Source organism: Papaver somniferum, chromosome 7 (genome assembly GCF_003573695.1).
Source record: "Papaver somniferum cultivar HN1 chromosome 7, ASM357369v1, whole genome shotgun sequence".
In the NCBI taxonomy this organism is placed as follows: Eukaryota; Viridiplantae; Streptophyta; class Magnoliopsida; order Ranunculales; family Papaveraceae; genus Papaver; species Papaver somniferum.
This window is the reverse complement of record NC_039364.1, coordinates 221,318,801-221,335,782: the sequence shown is the minus strand read 5'-3', so window position 1 is coordinate 221,335,782 and position 16,982 is coordinate 221,318,801. Positions and strand designations below refer to the sequence as shown.

The 16,982-nt window shown below is 36.3% G+C and overlaps 5 protein-coding genes and 1 pseudogene across 7 annotated transcripts; 4 read left to right on the top strand and 2 right to left on the bottom strand.

Annotated features, from left to right (window-relative positions):
* Positions 1-365: 365 nt before the first annotated feature.
* Positions 366-2,947, bottom strand: LOC113293381 (mitochondrial intermembrane space import and assembly protein 40 homolog). Of its 2 annotated transcripts, XR_003332264.1 has the most exons (5): positions 2,716-2,947; positions 1,424-1,455; positions 1,189-1,314; positions 649-910; positions 366-617 (listed from the first exon to the last, which is right to left on the bottom strand). XR_003332264.1 is itself a non-coding variant. In XM_026542037.1 (4 exons), exons 1-4 carry the CDS (start codon positions 2,816-2,818, stop codon positions 734-736), a joined length of 438 nt encoding a protein of 145 aa, XP_026397822.1. In that variant the 5' UTR covers positions 2,819-2,947; the 3' UTR covers positions 366-733. The 2 variants fall into 2 exon arrangements, 1 of the variants encoding a protein (XP_026397822.1); XM_026542037.1 differs by having other exon boundaries at positions 366-910.
* Positions 2,948-3,033: 86 nt separating this feature from the next.
* LOC113293380 (UPF0426 protein At1g28150, chloroplastic-like) lies at positions 3,034-5,253 on the top strand. 2 transcript variants are annotated; one of them, XM_026542036.1, is made up of 3 exons: positions 3,034-3,171; positions 3,276-3,417; positions 4,887-5,253. In XM_026542036.1, exons 1-3 carry the CDS (start codon positions 3,127-3,129, stop codon positions 5,066-5,068), a joined length of 369 nt encoding a protein of 122 aa, XP_026397821.1. In that variant the 5' UTR covers positions 3,034-3,126; the 3' UTR covers positions 5,069-5,253. The 2 variants fall into 2 exon arrangements, with proteins under 2 accessions (XP_026397821.1, XP_026397820.1); XM_026542035.1 differs by having other exon boundaries at positions 3,276-3,422; positions 4,889-5,253.
* Positions 5,254-6,088: 835 nt separating this feature from the next.
* Positions 6,089-10,621, top strand: LOC113299639 (phytochrome-associated serine/threonine-protein phosphatase-like). Its single transcript, XM_026548701.1, has 10 exons — positions 6,089-6,382; positions 6,982-7,128; positions 7,215-7,282; positions 7,397-7,454; positions 8,402-8,512; positions 8,602-8,652; positions 8,825-8,968; positions 9,103-9,198; positions 9,329-9,400; positions 10,191-10,621. Exons 1-10 carry the CDS (start codon positions 6,302-6,304, stop codon positions 10,272-10,274), a joined length of 912 nt encoding a protein of 303 aa, XP_026404486.1. The 5' UTR covers positions 6,089-6,301; the 3' UTR covers positions 10,275-10,621.
* Positions 10,622-12,065: 1,444 nt separating this feature from the next.
* LOC113295994 (putative F-box protein At2g02030) lies at positions 12,066-13,291 on the bottom strand. The gene is made up of 2 exons (XM_026544317.1): positions 12,640-13,291; positions 12,066-12,586 (listed from the first exon to the last, which is right to left on the bottom strand). The coding sequence occupies exons 1-2, from the start codon at positions 13,289-13,291 to the stop codon at positions 12,066-12,068; spliced, it is 1,173 nt and encodes a 390-aa protein (XP_026400102.1).
* A 950-nt stretch (positions 13,292-14,241) lies between these two features.
* On the top strand, positions 14,242-16,115 carry LOC113293379 (annotated as a pseudogene).
* Positions 16,068-16,672, top strand: LOC113299638 (subtilisin-like protease SBT4.3). The gene is made up of 2 exons (XM_026548700.1): positions 16,068-16,199; positions 16,273-16,672. Exons 1-2 carry the CDS (start codon positions 16,136-16,138, stop codon positions 16,572-16,574), a joined length of 366 nt encoding a protein of 121 aa, XP_026404485.1. The 5' UTR covers positions 16,068-16,135; the 3' UTR covers positions 16,575-16,672.
* The last annotated feature ends 310 nt before the right edge of the window (positions 16,673-16,982 follow it).

Sequence of the window (16,982 nt, the reverse complement as noted above, 5' to 3'; positions counted from 1 at the left end):
CGCAAACTTCATACCATTGAAAAGCATTTTAAAACACCTACATAACGAATATAAACATGCCTATCAAATTATGCATATTTCTTATATTTTTTATAATTAACAAAAAGGATAATTTTAGAAATATCTTCTTGTTTAGTGATATAGATCACTTATTAGTGGGACAAAATCTAAAATCAAATACTACCTCCGCCTCTAAAAGATAGGCAGGTTTGTGTGTAAATTACAAACATGTCGATCTTTTAGAGACGGAGGGAATAGGTCACTTAATAGCGGGACGGAGGGAGTAACTAGGAGGAAACAAGAGCCGGTGAATGGAAGTGAGATTCCTTCTTCTCTTTACATACTGTCTCTACGACAATATCTCCTCTTTCCAAATAACCAAATCACAATTTAACTTCTACGAAGGTATAACAATCCTAATTGTACTTTATCATTTCATTACAAAACATAAAACCTCTCCAACGATCCCCAAATCAGGAAGAGTTTTATTCTTATCAGTCTTTGCAAAATACCCTAAACCATGCCCAAGAACAGCAACAATGAAAATACTAAACAACTTCAAGTGGAGGTTGTTTCAGTAAAAAGGGTGTCCACGACTCCATGGTCCATAGACGGACCTTTTCGTTACTCCATGGTCCATAGACGGACCTTTTCGTTATAATAGCACGACGGAATTGACATAAAATGTGCCGTACAAAAGTCCATAGCTCAACAAATAAGCATAGACTAGCTTTCAGAGCCTGCTTTGTTGTTCTTTAGCCCATGTAGGCGGGATGATTCTGTGATCTTCACTGTGTTCTTCCTCTTCCTTACTGCTATCATCTTCGTTTAAAACGTCCTTCGCAAATGCATTAGGATTTGCTTTGATACAGTCTTGTAAAGCAATAAATGGGTTGACACAATCCGAGCCCTGCAAAAGAACAGCAGATACTAATTACTACACAATTTAGATTAACATCGTTTCAGTACAACACCAACCAATCCAAAAGTCATCACACTCATGCCGATCCTTTTCTAAAAACAATTAAGGAACACAACATGTTTGGAACTTGAAAATGCTAACACATTCGCAAATGTTTTTACTACCAACTCCAATGATATCAAATATGGAACATGAATAAATTTAGGCGCTCATCCAGATATACAACATGCATCAGGAGTATACACAGAGAGTTTACCAATATTTACCTTTTCTTCAGCGGTACTTTTCAAGAAACAGAGAAAGGCCTCCGAGAATGAGGTCCCACAAGGACCACTCCGCAGTTCAGCTACACAAGGGCATTCCAGTGCTTTCTGTGCCTTTGCCTCTAGAGACTGAGAAAACAAGTCAACATACTGTCAAGAGATGAAATAGAAATGCGCACTTTTACTGCAAAGCAAAATTAAATCAAAATGGGACATCGACTCTAAAGTGCTTACAGACCTCATTCTCATCGTCGCCAAAAGCCGTTGCTTCTGTAACAAGACAGTGATGAGAAGGTTAAACTTTATAAACAACATCAATTTCAAACAAAAAAGAGTAATGAAGAATCCATTGTGTTTTACTTAGAAGAAACTATCTGATTGGACAATAAAGAAAGCAGTTCAGATTAACAACTATTTAATTGATTGGTAAAGAAAGCATCTTTTCCTCATTCAAATACACGAGCCCACTTGAGTGGAATACCATACATCGTTTTACACACTGCCCTTGATATTTCATTTGTTAAGAAAGCAGAACCAGGGTCCAGGAATTTGGAAAAACTTTTCCTGAACAATTGAACAGATATAGGGCCAGATAAGACCTGCACATTTCATCATAAACATATATGCGGTTAACTTTAAACGCAGTTAAAACTTGTGCCTCATAGAGGTATACCCAAAGTAGGTTCTAAATTTTAGAAACCCAACTAATTGCTAATGTTGTTTCCCAACTTTCTCTTACTCCGCAACTTCGAAAAAGTTGTCATATCAAACCCATGTTACTTCTTTTTCGATGTACATAATCTACAGACTTCTGCTACTGTTAAATGCTGGACATACCTATGCATTCATGTGCAATGCTATCGCAAAATTCTAAAGTCATTTCAATATCGACCATTCGAGATTGCTAGGAGTTGTAGAGTACTTTGTCTATCCCTCATTTATTGCACAATTGATCTTTGAGTGCAGGCATAGGCCATTCTAAAGTAAAAGAAAGATATTTCCACACCCTTTGTTCCACATACCATCTACTGTAATACCTAGACTACTTTGGTATCAACGTCAGGCTGATGTTTAGAATGAAGGAAAAGAAAGATATTCTCCCACCCTTTGTTCCATATACCATCTACTGTAACACCAATTTCTTCTCTATGGCCTTTTATCTTCGATAACTCACACTAAATCACTAGTCTTCTCTAAGAGAACTATGGTGTGCCGCATTGCACCTATCATGCTGATAAAATGAGGTTTGGTTATCTACATCATCCTCTACATAAAATCAGCTATTAGTTCCGAAATCCTTATAATGGTGCGCAACAGAACAACTTAAACAGCTTATCATAAGAAGTTTTACAACAAAAGATTAGCAAAAAGGTATTCCAGTATCTAGGTTTGACTAAGGGCATACTCATCCCTATTACTTCCTCTCAAAATCCATTACTACACATAGAATTCAGGTTACTTTCAGATTTTTTCCAGACAAAAGACAAAATCAATAAATAAGAGAATTTACAGAGAAAAATCATCACTAACCTGCAATTAAATCTTCAAGACTTGATGAACCATTGCTGCTCTCAGTATTTTCTTCTGGTTTGCTCTGATTCACATCAGATTCATTACTCTGAACTTGACCCATTATAACTAACAAAGATCAGTACATAACCAATTTAAGAATTTTCAGTAAGAATTTCAAAAATCTAGGGCAAAATAATTATTCAACTGTGCAGTATGGAGCAAACTCCGCGGTGGTGCTTTTTAACTGAAAGAAAATTGAAAAGTCTGTATAAAGCGGATGGATGGGGGTGCCCTTATCAAAAGATCAAAACACTCGCGTATTATTTACAGACGAATTTTACACATTCCCGTATTTTTGTTATTGCGGAAGTATAAACGTTATCTTTACCTACCCAAAATCCAGAGGAAGAAGGAAACCAGTGACTTAAAATGGCAGCCTCACTCTGCAATTTATCCCTCTCCTCGCCAGTAATGGTAAGGATAAAATGAAATTTTCATATTTTACACTTTATATTTGTTTGATTTAATTGTATTTATTTTGGGTTGAATTAATGTATGAAAATTTTATGAAATTGTAGCTGAAGAAATCGAACCCAGTGAGAGTAAAAGTATCATCATTTTCGAATTCGTCATTGTTGAGAAGGAGAGATTATAGAGGTTTTCAGGTGAAAGCTTTCTTTTTAAATCCAATGGATGAACCCCTTATTAAAGAAGCTCTTATTAAGGTAAAGTAAACTCTATCTTCTTTTACTAGTTTTTTTAGGTAATTAGTGGATTATTTGACTTCATATGAAATGATAGAGCTATGATTAAAGTAGAATCCTTTGATAAATTATCTTAATGTAGAAGTCATTTCTGAGAAACAAAATGGAGTGCTTGAGAATCTGAGGAAGTGGTAGGAGGTATTGAACTCCATTTATGTACATAATGAACTTAGATTACCCTATTCAGTGGAAACAGGCCACGTAAACTAGTAAACTTTTAAGAAATCCATCACACCATAGGGAATGAGAAAGTTGACAGGTTCTGTATTTTGTGGCACTTGAATCAAAGATAGGTCTCTCACACTGGTTTTCCGGAACTGCAGTAGAACTTGTTGTCCCATGTTTTTATGTTTGGTTAGAGATAAGACACAAAGATAATTGGGAGGAGAGGAAGGAAGGATCGATAAAGTGAAGGGCAAAGAGAACGAAGAAGCTTGGATGATGATGTGACAAGTATTTAAAAGAGAAGTAAAAGCTATTTTGGCCGCTGATTGACTTTTGTCTATCAACTTAGTTTCCCTCATTCAACTGACGTAGCATTTAGCTCCTCCCCCCCTGCGTTACTACCCTACCAAGTACCAACCATTATCCTTGGTCAATTACAACTCACAGACATTACGTTTGTCCAGTGAGTTTCCTACTTAACTGCAGAATCTGGCTATTAGTTCAGTTGTAGTCTCCTGAGTTGTGCATTATTTCGTATTGTACTGTCTTTGAACCGAAATTTTTACAGGGGGTTAGTCCTCGAGTGATTTTGGGGGAGTTGGGTGCCTTTTGAATCGTGGGGATTTTGAAAGAGTTTGAGAGAGTTGGGGGAATTTGAGAGAGTTTGGTGTTTTTGAGTTCAGGGAGTTTGGGGGAGTGTAGGGAGTTTGAGAGATTAGTGAAATTATCTTGAGGATAAAATCTCTAATCTTGTATTAAGCATTTTCTTTTATATTTCCTGTGTGTGCGAGTTGGTATTGTTCCTACGTAGGATGAACCGATCTGATATTTCTTTTTATAGGATTGGCTCTTCAAAGGTTTTCAAAAATGCCATAATGTTTTATAAGCTTTCATCTTCATACATTACTCAGACTAGACATATCTGCTAATGCAATTAATACACACTTGAATGACCTCAATCATTTGTTTAACCATTTTCCTATTGAATTATGTATGAACCAGTTTGTTCTGCGCCTAGAAAATAATAGGAAAAATGGATAAGTGTCTGCAGCCACCATGAAATATAAGTGACAAAATTTTCTTTTCCACTGCTCTTATTGTTCTATACTTTCACGAGACTAGAGCTCTAACTGTGAAGTGCTCTTATTCTCAGAAGAAACATGAGCCAAGTGTTTAGTTAAGTGAAACATTAACATGTTTGTTCTTTTCTGTTATTCTTTTTTTAACTCGAAAATTAATCTTTATACTTCTAATTCCTATAGGAACCTGTTGCGTTCATGGGAGGGATGTTTGCGGGTCTATTAAGGCTCGATTTGAACGAAGATCCACTAAAAGAGTGGGTTACAAGGACCGTGGAAGCAACAGGGATGACCGAGGAAGAAATTGATTCAGAAGGGTCAAAATCAGACGAAGAAGCTCCTCAAGAAATTGTTATTGAGTGATGGGTGGTATCTCATATATCCACTATACAGGTTAAGTATTTAGACTGTTGTGAGTTATTCACTTGAAATGTGATGTAAATACAATATATATGTAATCCTAGTAAAACCCATTTGGATAGGAAGAATATTTGTTTTTTGCCATCAAGATATGTATAAGCTAGTTTTGTTGGGGTTCGGTGCATCAACGTTCGTTCTTAGTACTCTTTTTTCCCTTCATCTCCTTGATCAACATCAACAAGATGCTTCACGGGTAAAGGAAGTGATGTAAGAAGTTTTTAGCACTACCCTTGTGCTTATTGAGTGATGCTCTTCAGCTCGTGGTTGAATGCAGCACACCATCTCTCATTTATTCTTTTGGGAGATTGTTTCTTCCTAATCCAGGTTTGCACTTGTAATATTGGCCAATACAATTTTTAACTTCAATGAAGTTATCACCAGCAGCAAGTCTGATCATAACTATGCATGATTCGTGCAAAATCTAAAAATACACGCCATTTTGGTGTCCATGTTTTTGTGTAGCCTTCAAATATTAACGAGTCAGTTTGGAATCACATCCAGAAATTACTTTTTAATTTCTAGAAGTCATAAATTAAGAAGTTTGTTTCGCTGTAAAAGTTGAAAGATTTTTAAAAACAGAAAAATATAATTTTATGTGAAACAAAATACTTTTGTTTATGACTTCTGCTCCCGGAGCCTGTTTGGAAGTGAATTTTATAAGCTATTTATTAACTTCTATAAGCTAATAAGTCGAAAGCTAGGGTGTGAGACATATTATGCGCTATCCAATTCGGGTATAAAATTCAAACCGACTTCTAAAAACAAACAAGTTAAATTTTTGCGGAATAAAATCATTTTACTTCTGACTTTTGTTTCTGACTTCTGGTATCCAAACGCGCTAAAAATTTAAGAAGTCAACAAGGTCAAAACAAAGTCAACCATTATTTTCCTCTTGTAGATTAGGTTTTACAAAAACGGACTTGTATTAATGAAGCAATCTTTGTGATTAGTTCCCATCTTTGGATTTTGGGGTATAAAACTAAACACTGCATTGAACTCCGTTTAAAAAGTACCGTTATTTATTTTATACTAAAAAAGAAGAAGCAGTAGAAGAAGATTCAATCTGTTGAATCTATTCTACCCCCCTCCTCTTCTCTCTTTTAACTTTTCGCTTAATTTCTTTTTGAAATCTTTTCTATAAACTTTTTTCTGTCTACTCTTGGAGATATCGTCGCCATGGATCTAGATCTCTGGATTACTAAAGTTAAAGAAGGCCAACATTTAATGGAAGATGAGCTTCAACTTCTATGTGAATTCGTAAGCCCTCTCCCCCTTTTTTCTTTTCTTCTCTGGGTTTTAATGTGTTAGGGTTTATTGATATTGTCCTGACTTTTCTTTAGGGTTTCTTAGTTTGCAAGATTTCGTGATTGGGTATTCTCATCATTGGGTTTTTCTGTAAGCTTTTTACGTGTGAAGAAATGGATGGTTTTTTATTTGGATTCTTTGGGTTTATATTAAACCCTAAAAATTCAATTACTTTTGGGTTCTTTCAATGAGGTTGAACCACAAAAAGTTGTTTCTTGTTATGTTACCAGATACAAATTTGGGTACTTTCAATGAAGCGTTTCTTGATGTTAAGTATTTCACATTGTTACGTTGCGTACAATTATACCCGGGTTCTCAAACGAATCCAATTTTGCTACTCAACTTCTTTTAGAGTCGAATTAAGTGTAATTTATCCATCTTGTGGTCTTGTTTAGCAAAGCTTTGGTGGAAAATGTAGTCTAGTGCAAGGCAGTGATGTTAATGAACACATTGGTTTATTTCTTTAACAGCATGTTAGGATTTTAGTAGCTGTATGCTTGTATGTGCTCGTTTTTTTCGTTCTCTTATATTGGTTTGTGTGTATTGAACAGGTCAAAGAGATACTTATTGAGGAATCAAATGTTCAGCCAGTACATAGTCCAGTCACTGTTTGTGGTGATATCCATGGCCAGTTTCATGATCTAATGAAACTGTTCCAAACAGGAGGTCATGTGCCCGAAACAAATTATATATTTATGGTAAAATTTATACTTGTTCTTTGAATACTTTGAATATAGCATATGCTCGTTATTGCAAATATGAAGTCTTCTTAAGTCCCTGTCAGGGTGACTTTGTTGATCGTGGGTACAACAGTCTTGAAGTTTTTACAATTCTTCTACTTCTTAAAGCAAGGTATACTCGTCACACACACTTTTACCTTCAGAGTGAAGCACTGAAGCTCATATATATATTTTTATAATGTTAACAAATTGATCTTCTTGTGGTGGTGTTTCTTTCATTTACCAGATACCCTGCTCATATAACTTTATTGCGTGGAAACCATGAAAGCAGACAGCTTACTCAGGTATGCTTCTATTAGGCATTAAGGTGATCTAGAGACAATTGGACTTATCAGTTAGGAATATGCATAATTTTTTCGATATGTTCTCTTAGGATCTTCTATTGAGGGTTGGCTCAAGTCGCATGTTTTTATTTTCTACTTCTAGATATCCAGAACAATAGTTTTTTTATAAAAGGGTTTCTAAGAATAATCAACTAATTATTGGGAATTTTGGTGATCTGAAACCTAGTTTTGATATTGACTATCCATTCAGGTGGCCTGTTCTGCTTGTAATATGCCATTTGAGTGTATATTACTATATTACTTACTGAAGTACCAAATAATAAGTACATATGTTCCTAGTTTGAACATCCTCACCGCATCTTACCTTCATGAAAACACTATAAGATGCTTTTCTGTTGACTGTGAACCCACGGGGTTTTGTCTTAGCCTATTCTTTTCATGCTCAAACTTATAAGTATCCGTGTTACTAACTTTTGCAACTGCCAATCAACGTACTAGGCCATGCGTGAGGATCTCACGGTCAAATTAAAAAGCCTGCATGTATCTCCACCGCATGATTCTGTGTGCATTACTTGAAATATGTTTTAGGTGTTAATTAGAAAAAAGTAAATGATCTATACTTATTGGTTAGGAGAATCTTACCTTATTGCAACTATTCTTCCCCAAAAGTGTGTACCTCAATATAATTGGTAATATAGGATCTGGGAGATTTGTATTATCTTATATAGCATACACATCTAAGAAACCAAAACTCTCGACTATCTAGGACATTAGATTGAGGCCTTTGTGTATCTAAATTGCGTTGTTTAATAGAGATGTTTCTGTCGAATCATTCAAATAAGGAACACCATGGGTATGAGAATATTTCATGGTCGGCAGACATGTATTATCTGATTGCGCTACAAGCCTACAACTTCTAACATAATACCTTTTCTGAACTTTGTCAGGTTTATGGTTTTTATGATGAGTGCCAGAGGAAGTATGGAAATGCCAATGCGTGGCGGTACTGCACAGATGTTTTTGACTACCTTACACTTTCAGCAATTATAGATGGAACGGTATTGCCTTCTTCTCTCTATCTATACATGACTCCATGTTGAACTGTGTCTATATTAACTTGTTTGTGTTTGCCTTTTGTATGTATTAGGTGCTATGCGTCCATGGTGGTCTTTCTCCTGATGTTCGAACAGTTGATCAGGTTTATCCTTTGTTGGCTTTGGTTATGTTGTTTTCTATTTGATTAAGATATCAGTTCCTTCCGAGTTTTCTTTCTGTTCTATTCCTCTGTGTATACATCTCTAATTTATATTTTATTCTTACTGCTCTAAAAATCAATGGTTTTTCCTATTCAATCTGTTTATGAGAAATAGATGAGAGTGATAGAGCGAAATTGTGAAATCCCTCATGAAGGGCCATTCTGTGATCTAATGTGGAGTGACCCTGAAGAGATTGAAACATGGGCAGTTAGTCCGAGAGGTGCAGGTTGGCTTTTTGGATCTCGAGTGACAACTGAGGTAAATAACAACATCTTCTCTCTACCTATACATATAAAACAACTTTTTCAATTTCTAATTAAAGTTTAATTGTGACAATAAATATTTGCGTAGAATTATCTGCTGAAATAGCAAACTATTCCATTTTTATGCAGTTCAATCACTTAAACAATCTAGATCTGGTTTGCCGGGCACACCAGCTTGTACAAGAAGGTCTCAAGTATATGTTTCAAGATAAAGGCCTTGTAACCGTAAGTTGCAAAGTTTTTTATTTATAAATTAGTTGATGGTTGCTGATTGGTTCTTGCAGAGTTAGACTCAAACTTCTTGTTTCTAATTATAATAGGGGCTCAACTGAGAGTTCTTTTATGGCCATTGCAGGTGTGGTCGGCGCCAAATTATTGTTATCGATGTGGAAATGTGGCTTCTATATTGAGCTTCAATGAGAATATGGTACAACCTGGAACCTTTTTCCTAAATGATCTATAATTAACATTAGGAAATCAAATCACTGAACTTTCGCATGCTCAGACAACCCCTTTTCTATAATACATGTTGCTCATGCAAAATTAGATATGAACTGTGAGCCACAACGTCTAGAACATGAATTGTAAGCCACTGCGTCTAGAAGAAACTTGTGCCTAAAGACTTGTTGAGTTGATGAATATGAAAGTTCAGATAAGATGGCTCTGTAAGGTGGTTTGTTGTAGGGTTCACATGATGGAATGCGTCATTGCTTTTGTTTAAGTAAATAAGTTGGCAAATACGCTTAATGTACAGTTGACCAGTACTTGGAATTGACTGTTTTTCATTTGGGCATATATGTGATTGGTATGACTAGTTTTAGAGCTTATTTGGGCTGTCTTGTTGAGTTTCATGCTCATACAACCCCTTTTCTATAATACATGTTGCTCATGCAAAATTAGACATGAATTGTAAGCCACAACGTCTAGAACATGAATTGTAAGCAACTACGTCTAGAAGAAAATTGTGCCTAAAGACTTGTGGAGTTGATGAATATATGAAAGTTCAGATAAGATGGTTCTGTAAGGTGGTTTGTTGTACGGTTCACATGATGGAATTCGCCATAGCTTTTGATCAAGTAAATAAGTCGGCAAATACGCTGAACTAGTTTTAAAGCTTATTATTTGGGCTGTCTTCTATGCGCAATAATGCATGCAAAAAAGGAATCATCTGTATCCTTTAATGAGATCTTTTTTTCCTTCTTTCTTGATGATTGCAGGAGAGAGAAGTCAAATTCTTTACAGAGACTGAAGAGAACAACCAAATGAGAGGTCCCAGGTCAACTGTTCCTTATTTTTTATGAGTGATGCTACTTTGTCCCTTGTAAAATTGTTTCAGGAGTTAGGTGATTCGATATTGTCATTGAAAAGAAAGGAAATAGCAAAACGTTGATAACGAGGAAGCCTTGAATAGACACAACATTTGCAGAAATATATCTCTCCTGTTTTGCTAGCAAGATTCTTTGGAGTTTATCTGGTCTTTGCAGCAGCTTTTGATATTTGTGCAATGTATATTATAGACGAATTAACCTGTTTTCATCACCTTAGCTAACATTATTTCTTCCATCACCTATCTGACGTATTCAGACAAGTTTCAGAAAAATTCGAGAATCTGTGATAATTTTAAGCAAATAGGACCCATAGCTATCTGCACAATTGATGCTTCAAATTTATATCCATGTCTTGACTTATCAAACTTGATATTGCTAATGCTTAGCCATGGAACGCAATTTATAACTGTAGTGTGCAAGTCCGGTGGATTGCTCCAATTTTGGGTGCTTGTTTTAATACTAATTCATGGCTTTTGTGCCTGCAAATGTAATTGAGAAGTGTCATGGATGCCATTTCTGTGTTATTTGATCTCTTAAAATCAATATATATATAAGCAGTAAAAAACAGCATCGCCTCTTGTGACATCAGAAAGCATGTGTGCATGCAAATTGCAATTTAGAGTTCTTTACATTCTTACCAGACAATTTGCAATATATATTGGGTGTTCCTTTATGTACCCCATAAAAACAAATTACTAATATTGCACATAGGTTATTCAATCTATGTGCATGTCTTAGTCACTTTGTATTATTTTTTCCATGAAAAAATTAGCGTGAGAGATGACCTTATTTATTTCTGTTTTGTTCGTACATTTTTATCATAACCAACAATTAGAATATATAGACGGTTGTAATTTAGACAAAAGTTTAGAGCCTGTTTGGTACAGTTTTGAAAAACAGTTTTCAAAAATAGTTTTCCACTGTTTTAAAAACATACCCTTTTTTCCTTGTTTTCATTTTCTAAAAATTGTTTGGTAAATTGTTTTTGAAAACAAGGAAAACCAAATAAATCGGATCAAATGTAAAGATTCGTCTAAGAGATAGTGATATTAGCCATGACTCACTTGCAGTCATTCCCCATCTCTTACTTTGTTCTGAAAAGAAAAAAAGAATAAAGAAAAGAAAAAAAGAGAAAACACAGAAAACAATAATTTGTTGTTTTCATTTTTTTGTTTTTAAAAACAGAAAATAGATAGAAAACATTTTCTGAAAATGTCCTTACCAAACGCGTTTTCTCCTGTTTTCTGTTTTCTCTGTTTTTAAAAACAGAAAACTGTTTTTGAAAACTATACCAAACATGACCTAATTTTTTTAATTATTTTTGCAAATATCATCATATATATATCAAGTTTGGCAGCAACCACATTTCTAACAGTAGCTAATTCTTTTCATAATGAGCTTTTGACAGCTGATGCGAACTAGCAGGCATAAAATGGCAAAAGCAAGTCCATAACAAAAGAAGCATTTTGAGAAGGATGCTATTAACAAACAAACATGTAAAAACAAGTTTGGACTTGCAGGAAGATGAAAACATCCATTTTGAGCAAAGTAGTAACTAATACGCGCGTTAAGTTGTTTTTGCGAAATTAGCTGGATCCAATTGTGTTTATTAGTTTCAAAGAATTTTCAAAAGCAAAACGCTCAAACCCACTCAATTTTGTTAAAGCAACAAGTACCAAAAATAGAAGAGAGGGAATCTACATTTTTCGAGCAGCATATTGTAACAAGGGATATATCTAAGTAGCAGTAAATTTTTCTATCTTCTCAGGAGCACGAAACGAGGCTATTAACGTGAGGAGTTGCTTGAGTGGTGGTAAATACCACTTTATAAAAATCATCCTTGAGTTTCTTCAAAATCTCATCTGCCTTTCTCAAAGTATTAGTTTCAGAGTCATAACAAGAGACAATCACATTGTACCACAACAAACCTTTTTCGCTATTTGATAATGCAAATGGCTCAAACATGCAGCCGTAGTCTTCCCATGCTATACTAAACTTCTTAAGCCAATCCGAATCGTCGACCCTGTGCTGTTTTTGTGTACATTTGACAGTCTTCCTATACGTGGACTCCCAAATAACGACATGTTTACTTGGAACTACTTCTAGGAGACACAAATTCCCTCTCAATTCCATGATCCTGACACAGCTACTGTCACATAAAAGAAAAGGTATTGATGGGTGCAATTCAAACCTCTCCTGTTCCAAATCAAAAGCAAGAATCCTTTTTGGTTGCAGTCCATTGGATTGATCCATCCAGTAAAGAGCTCCACCCGCAAAAACACCCACTGATGGTAAAAAAAACCCAAGCAAGGCATATCGCCTTGTTTAACCATAATACTTTTGTTTCTCCACCCAGTACCACCACCCCCGAGGGTATACACCTGGACATTTGCAGGCTGCGAAGAATCCACGCAGATACTAACAACCTTGTAACTAGAACGAATGTAACCGAATCCAATCGTGTTTTTCCTCCTCCCATAAGTACTGATGTCCCATTTAATAGTAATCGGAAGCTGAATGTGCTGCTCTCCGGTGACAGGATTGCAAACATAGACTTTTGTTTCATCGTAGTCGAAGTGGAAGATCTGGTTGTAAGCATAACAAGCCAAACCGTTGCAAGAACCAACCATGAAACTTTTGAAAGCAGATGGTGGGATGATTAAGCCGTGGTCTAGCTTTGTAAGTGTTTCGAAGTAGTCATCATCATCGACATGTTTAGCACTAACCTTATCACTACTGTGTTTTGAAAAGTAGAATCGTGCTTCAAATTCACCGGCCTTATTACGGGCTGAAACCTTGTAAAGTAAACCCATCTTAGGTTTAGGCATCAAAGTACGCCATGTTCCGCATACTTCTCTGCATTGCAATCGCAAGGCTATTGGTAACCTAGAAAGTATGTTTTCTGTGATTTCTAAAGGTAATTTCTCCATTGAATTGATATGAATGAATTTCTTGAAATTTCGTTTTCCCTTAATTCTAGCTAGTGCCATATATACTTTGTGATTATATTTATGACCGGCGGGCGCCTTGGACCTAAACCCATATTTATGCATGTTTGTGTTATTTTTTTCATGAAAGAATTAGCGTGAGAGTCTGCTTGTATGATCTAGTAGTATAACAACAATTAGAATATATATATATGCACACACGGTTGTAAGGAACCAACAAATTTAGACAAAGTTTTAATCTTTTGAGTGCATATGCCACATTGCTGGTTGTGACGCTGATAGATAAAAAATGCTCTAACCAGCACAAGATAAGAACATTTTTGTTTGGAGATTCAAATTCCCATGGATTTGCTTGAACATATAACAATTTGGATTATTGATTTGAAATTAAACTTGAAAAATTGGACATAAACACTACTATGTAGTTAGTGTTTTAGGTTAACATTGAGATAACTAGAACAATATCAATAAGGATTAAAGTTACCCCATGATTCTTTTTTTTTTTTTACCAAAACACATCTTTGAGCAAAAGTTTTTGTTACAAAGTGCATTACACGAAAAAAAGGAAAAGAAAAGAAAAAAAAGCAATCTCAAATGGGGGCCGGCTTATTCAATACACTAGTCCAGGGACGTTCCTGGATGCTTCCTTGGCTCCAATGTTACCAAGTTTGGCCGTGAGCCACATTTTGCTACTTCTTTTCATAGTGATGTAAACTAAAGCAAGTCCGTTGTGAGAAGGATGCTATCAACAAACAACCCTAAAAGCAAGTTTGGGACTTGAAGGAAGGTTAAATTGTGCTTGGGAAATTAGCTGGATCCAACCTTGAATTTTCAAAAAGCAAAACGCCAACACCCACTCAATTTGGTTAAAGCAACATGTAACAGAAAAGAAGAGAGGAAATTTACATTTTATTCGGGCAGCATTGTAGCAAAGGATATATATATATATATCAAGAACATTTGTGATTGGTGGTCAGCCTGTCCTTCTTGTTTTGCTGCACTTGTTAGCTTCTTTTCGTCTCTTACATATCTAAAACCTTGAATTCAGAAATTAACCAGCAACCATGGCTGGTTTCTTCATTTCTCCTCCTTCATTTGTATTTTTTTTTTTGTTTTAGCCTCCATAACCCACACTTGCTTTGCTCTTCATGATGACAGAAAGGTATAGAAAATATTTCTCTAATCTGTATTACAAATATTTTTCTTACAGTTTTGATTATGGATGCAGGTTTACATGGGTAGTCTTCCAAGTGAAACTCAATACCATAGCATTTTACAAGAGATTCTTGAAGAGAACAGGTTGGTATCATAACAAGTTGTGCACAATGGATTTGCTTGCAGAAAAGAAAAAGTGTATTCTATTGATTTCTAATAAGCCTTGAATGTTTTTGATTGTTGCACATATACGTAGCTTGGCGACGGATGTAATCGCTCATAGTTATAAGAGAAGTTTCAATGGATTTGCAGCGAAACTCACTGAACAGGAAGTTCAAAAGCTTTCAGGTAACTCATTAACTAGTATCTCCACTGGTATTATAACTCACTTTTGGATAACAAATTAAAGAAACATGACCGTGTCTGTGTGTGTGTGCAGAAATGGAGGGTATAGCGTCTGTATTTCCAAGCGAGAGACATCAACTTCAAACCACGAGATCATGGAGACAGCGAAGCGAGTTCATACAGTAGAGAGTGATACTATCGTTGGAGTGATTGATAGTGGAATTTGGCCAGAGTCCGCGAGTTTCTCAGATGAAGGATTTGGTCCTCCTCCTAAGAAGTGGAAAGGTGTCTGTGCAGGAGGCCAAAACTTCACCTGCAACAAGTAAATAATTCCCCCATACTTTTTTGGCACTGAACCTTCTTTAACTCTCTAAATATTTCTAATTTCTTGCATTTTTGTGTATGCATCAAGTTAATTGGGGCTAGAGTTTATGCTAAAGAAGTTGGGGACTCGTTTCCTAGTGCTAGGGATATTAAAGGTCACGGGACTCATACCGCATCAATCGCCGCTGGAAACATGATCAAAGATGCTAGCTTCTATGATGTATCCAAGGGAACTGCAAGAGGAGCAGTTCCCTCTGCAAGAATTGCTGTATACAAAGTCTGCCGGTCAAGGCTAGAAGACGAATGCTATTCCCATGACATTTTGGCAGGATTTGATGATGCAATAGCAGATGGAGTTGATATACTCTCCTTATCCATGCGTTCTTGGCCTCCTACTGTATTTTACGAGGATCCATATGCTATTGGTGCGTTTCACGCAATTGAGAAAGATATCTTAACTTCACAGGGAGCTGGCAACACTGGCTCTTCGCAAACTGTACTTAGCACCGCACCGTGGATGTTTACCGTGGGTGCGACCATCACTGACCGCCACCTTGTTACCAAAGTTGTCCTGGGAAATGGAAAGACCCTTGTGGTATGCCCTTAACTCTAATTCATTAAATGTCAAATGCAAATAAGTCTATGAACACATACTGTGAGAAAAAGTCTCTAAGCCTCTGCACCTTTTTAATTTTTTTTTTATCTGACAGGGAAATGGAGTTAATGCTTTCAACTTGAATGGAACTAAATTCCCTCTGTATATGGTGACAATGTTTCAAACGGTAAATGTTCAAACGCATCAGTTCGGTAAGTTAATACTGAATCCTACGTACCTAGCTAATTACTAGTAGAAATCGAGCTCCTCCAGTTCCAGATTCTTAACGACATGCTCCATAACATTTTCAGACGCTGTGGTCAACAATGTTTAGACAGGAAGTTGGTGAAGGGGAAAATACTTATATGTGATCTGGTTTACGGGGGGCAGAAGATCTGAATTCTGGTGCTATCGGAACAGTCTTTATAGACAACGAATTATCTGACGATGGTTCTGCGGTTTATCCTATGAGTGCTACTCAATTAAGCGGCAAAGCTGGTGAAATGTCAAATCTTATTTCAACAGCACCAGGTAAGTAATTACTTACATACAAGGAAGATTGTGACGGAATCGTTAATTACATCGATGTCATGTCCTCACGCAGCAGGAGCAGCGGCTTATGTTAAATCATTCCATCCAGATTGGCCTGCTTCCTTCATCAAATCTGCCTTAATGACCACTGCGTTTGACATGATTCATACTGGGGATCCTGGACGCGAAGTTTCCTACGGGTCTGGCCAGATCGATCCATTGAAGGCCATAAATCCTGGTCTTGTGTACCACACATATACAGAAGACTACATCAGTATGCTTTGCAATGTAGGTTTAGATGCAAAGAACATTCGACTTATCACCAACCGCAGTTGTCCCAGTAAAATTACCCTTCACTGGGTGCACATATTGTAGCTCACAAGCCTTTCAAGTTGACATTTAGAAGGACAGTGACAAATGTTGGGAATCCAAATTCCACATATCATGCGACAATCAGGGCAGACAGTGATAGGATCAATGTAACTGTAAACCCCGACGTCTTATCTTTTAAGTCACTAACTCAAAGAAAGTCATTCATCGTCCGTTGCAGGAGATGCATTCGACTATGTTGAAATCGCTCTGGTCAGATGGAAACCACACTGTGAGAAGTCCTCTTGTTGTGTACACATATAATTTTGAACACCATCATAATGAGCAAGCTGTGAAACATCACTAATGCTTATGTACTGTTCCGCATCTGTTTGAGATCTATTGGAATGTAATTTTGCTCTTTCCTGTAATAAAACAGGGCTTTTTATTGAAAATGCATCTACTTTTCAATTT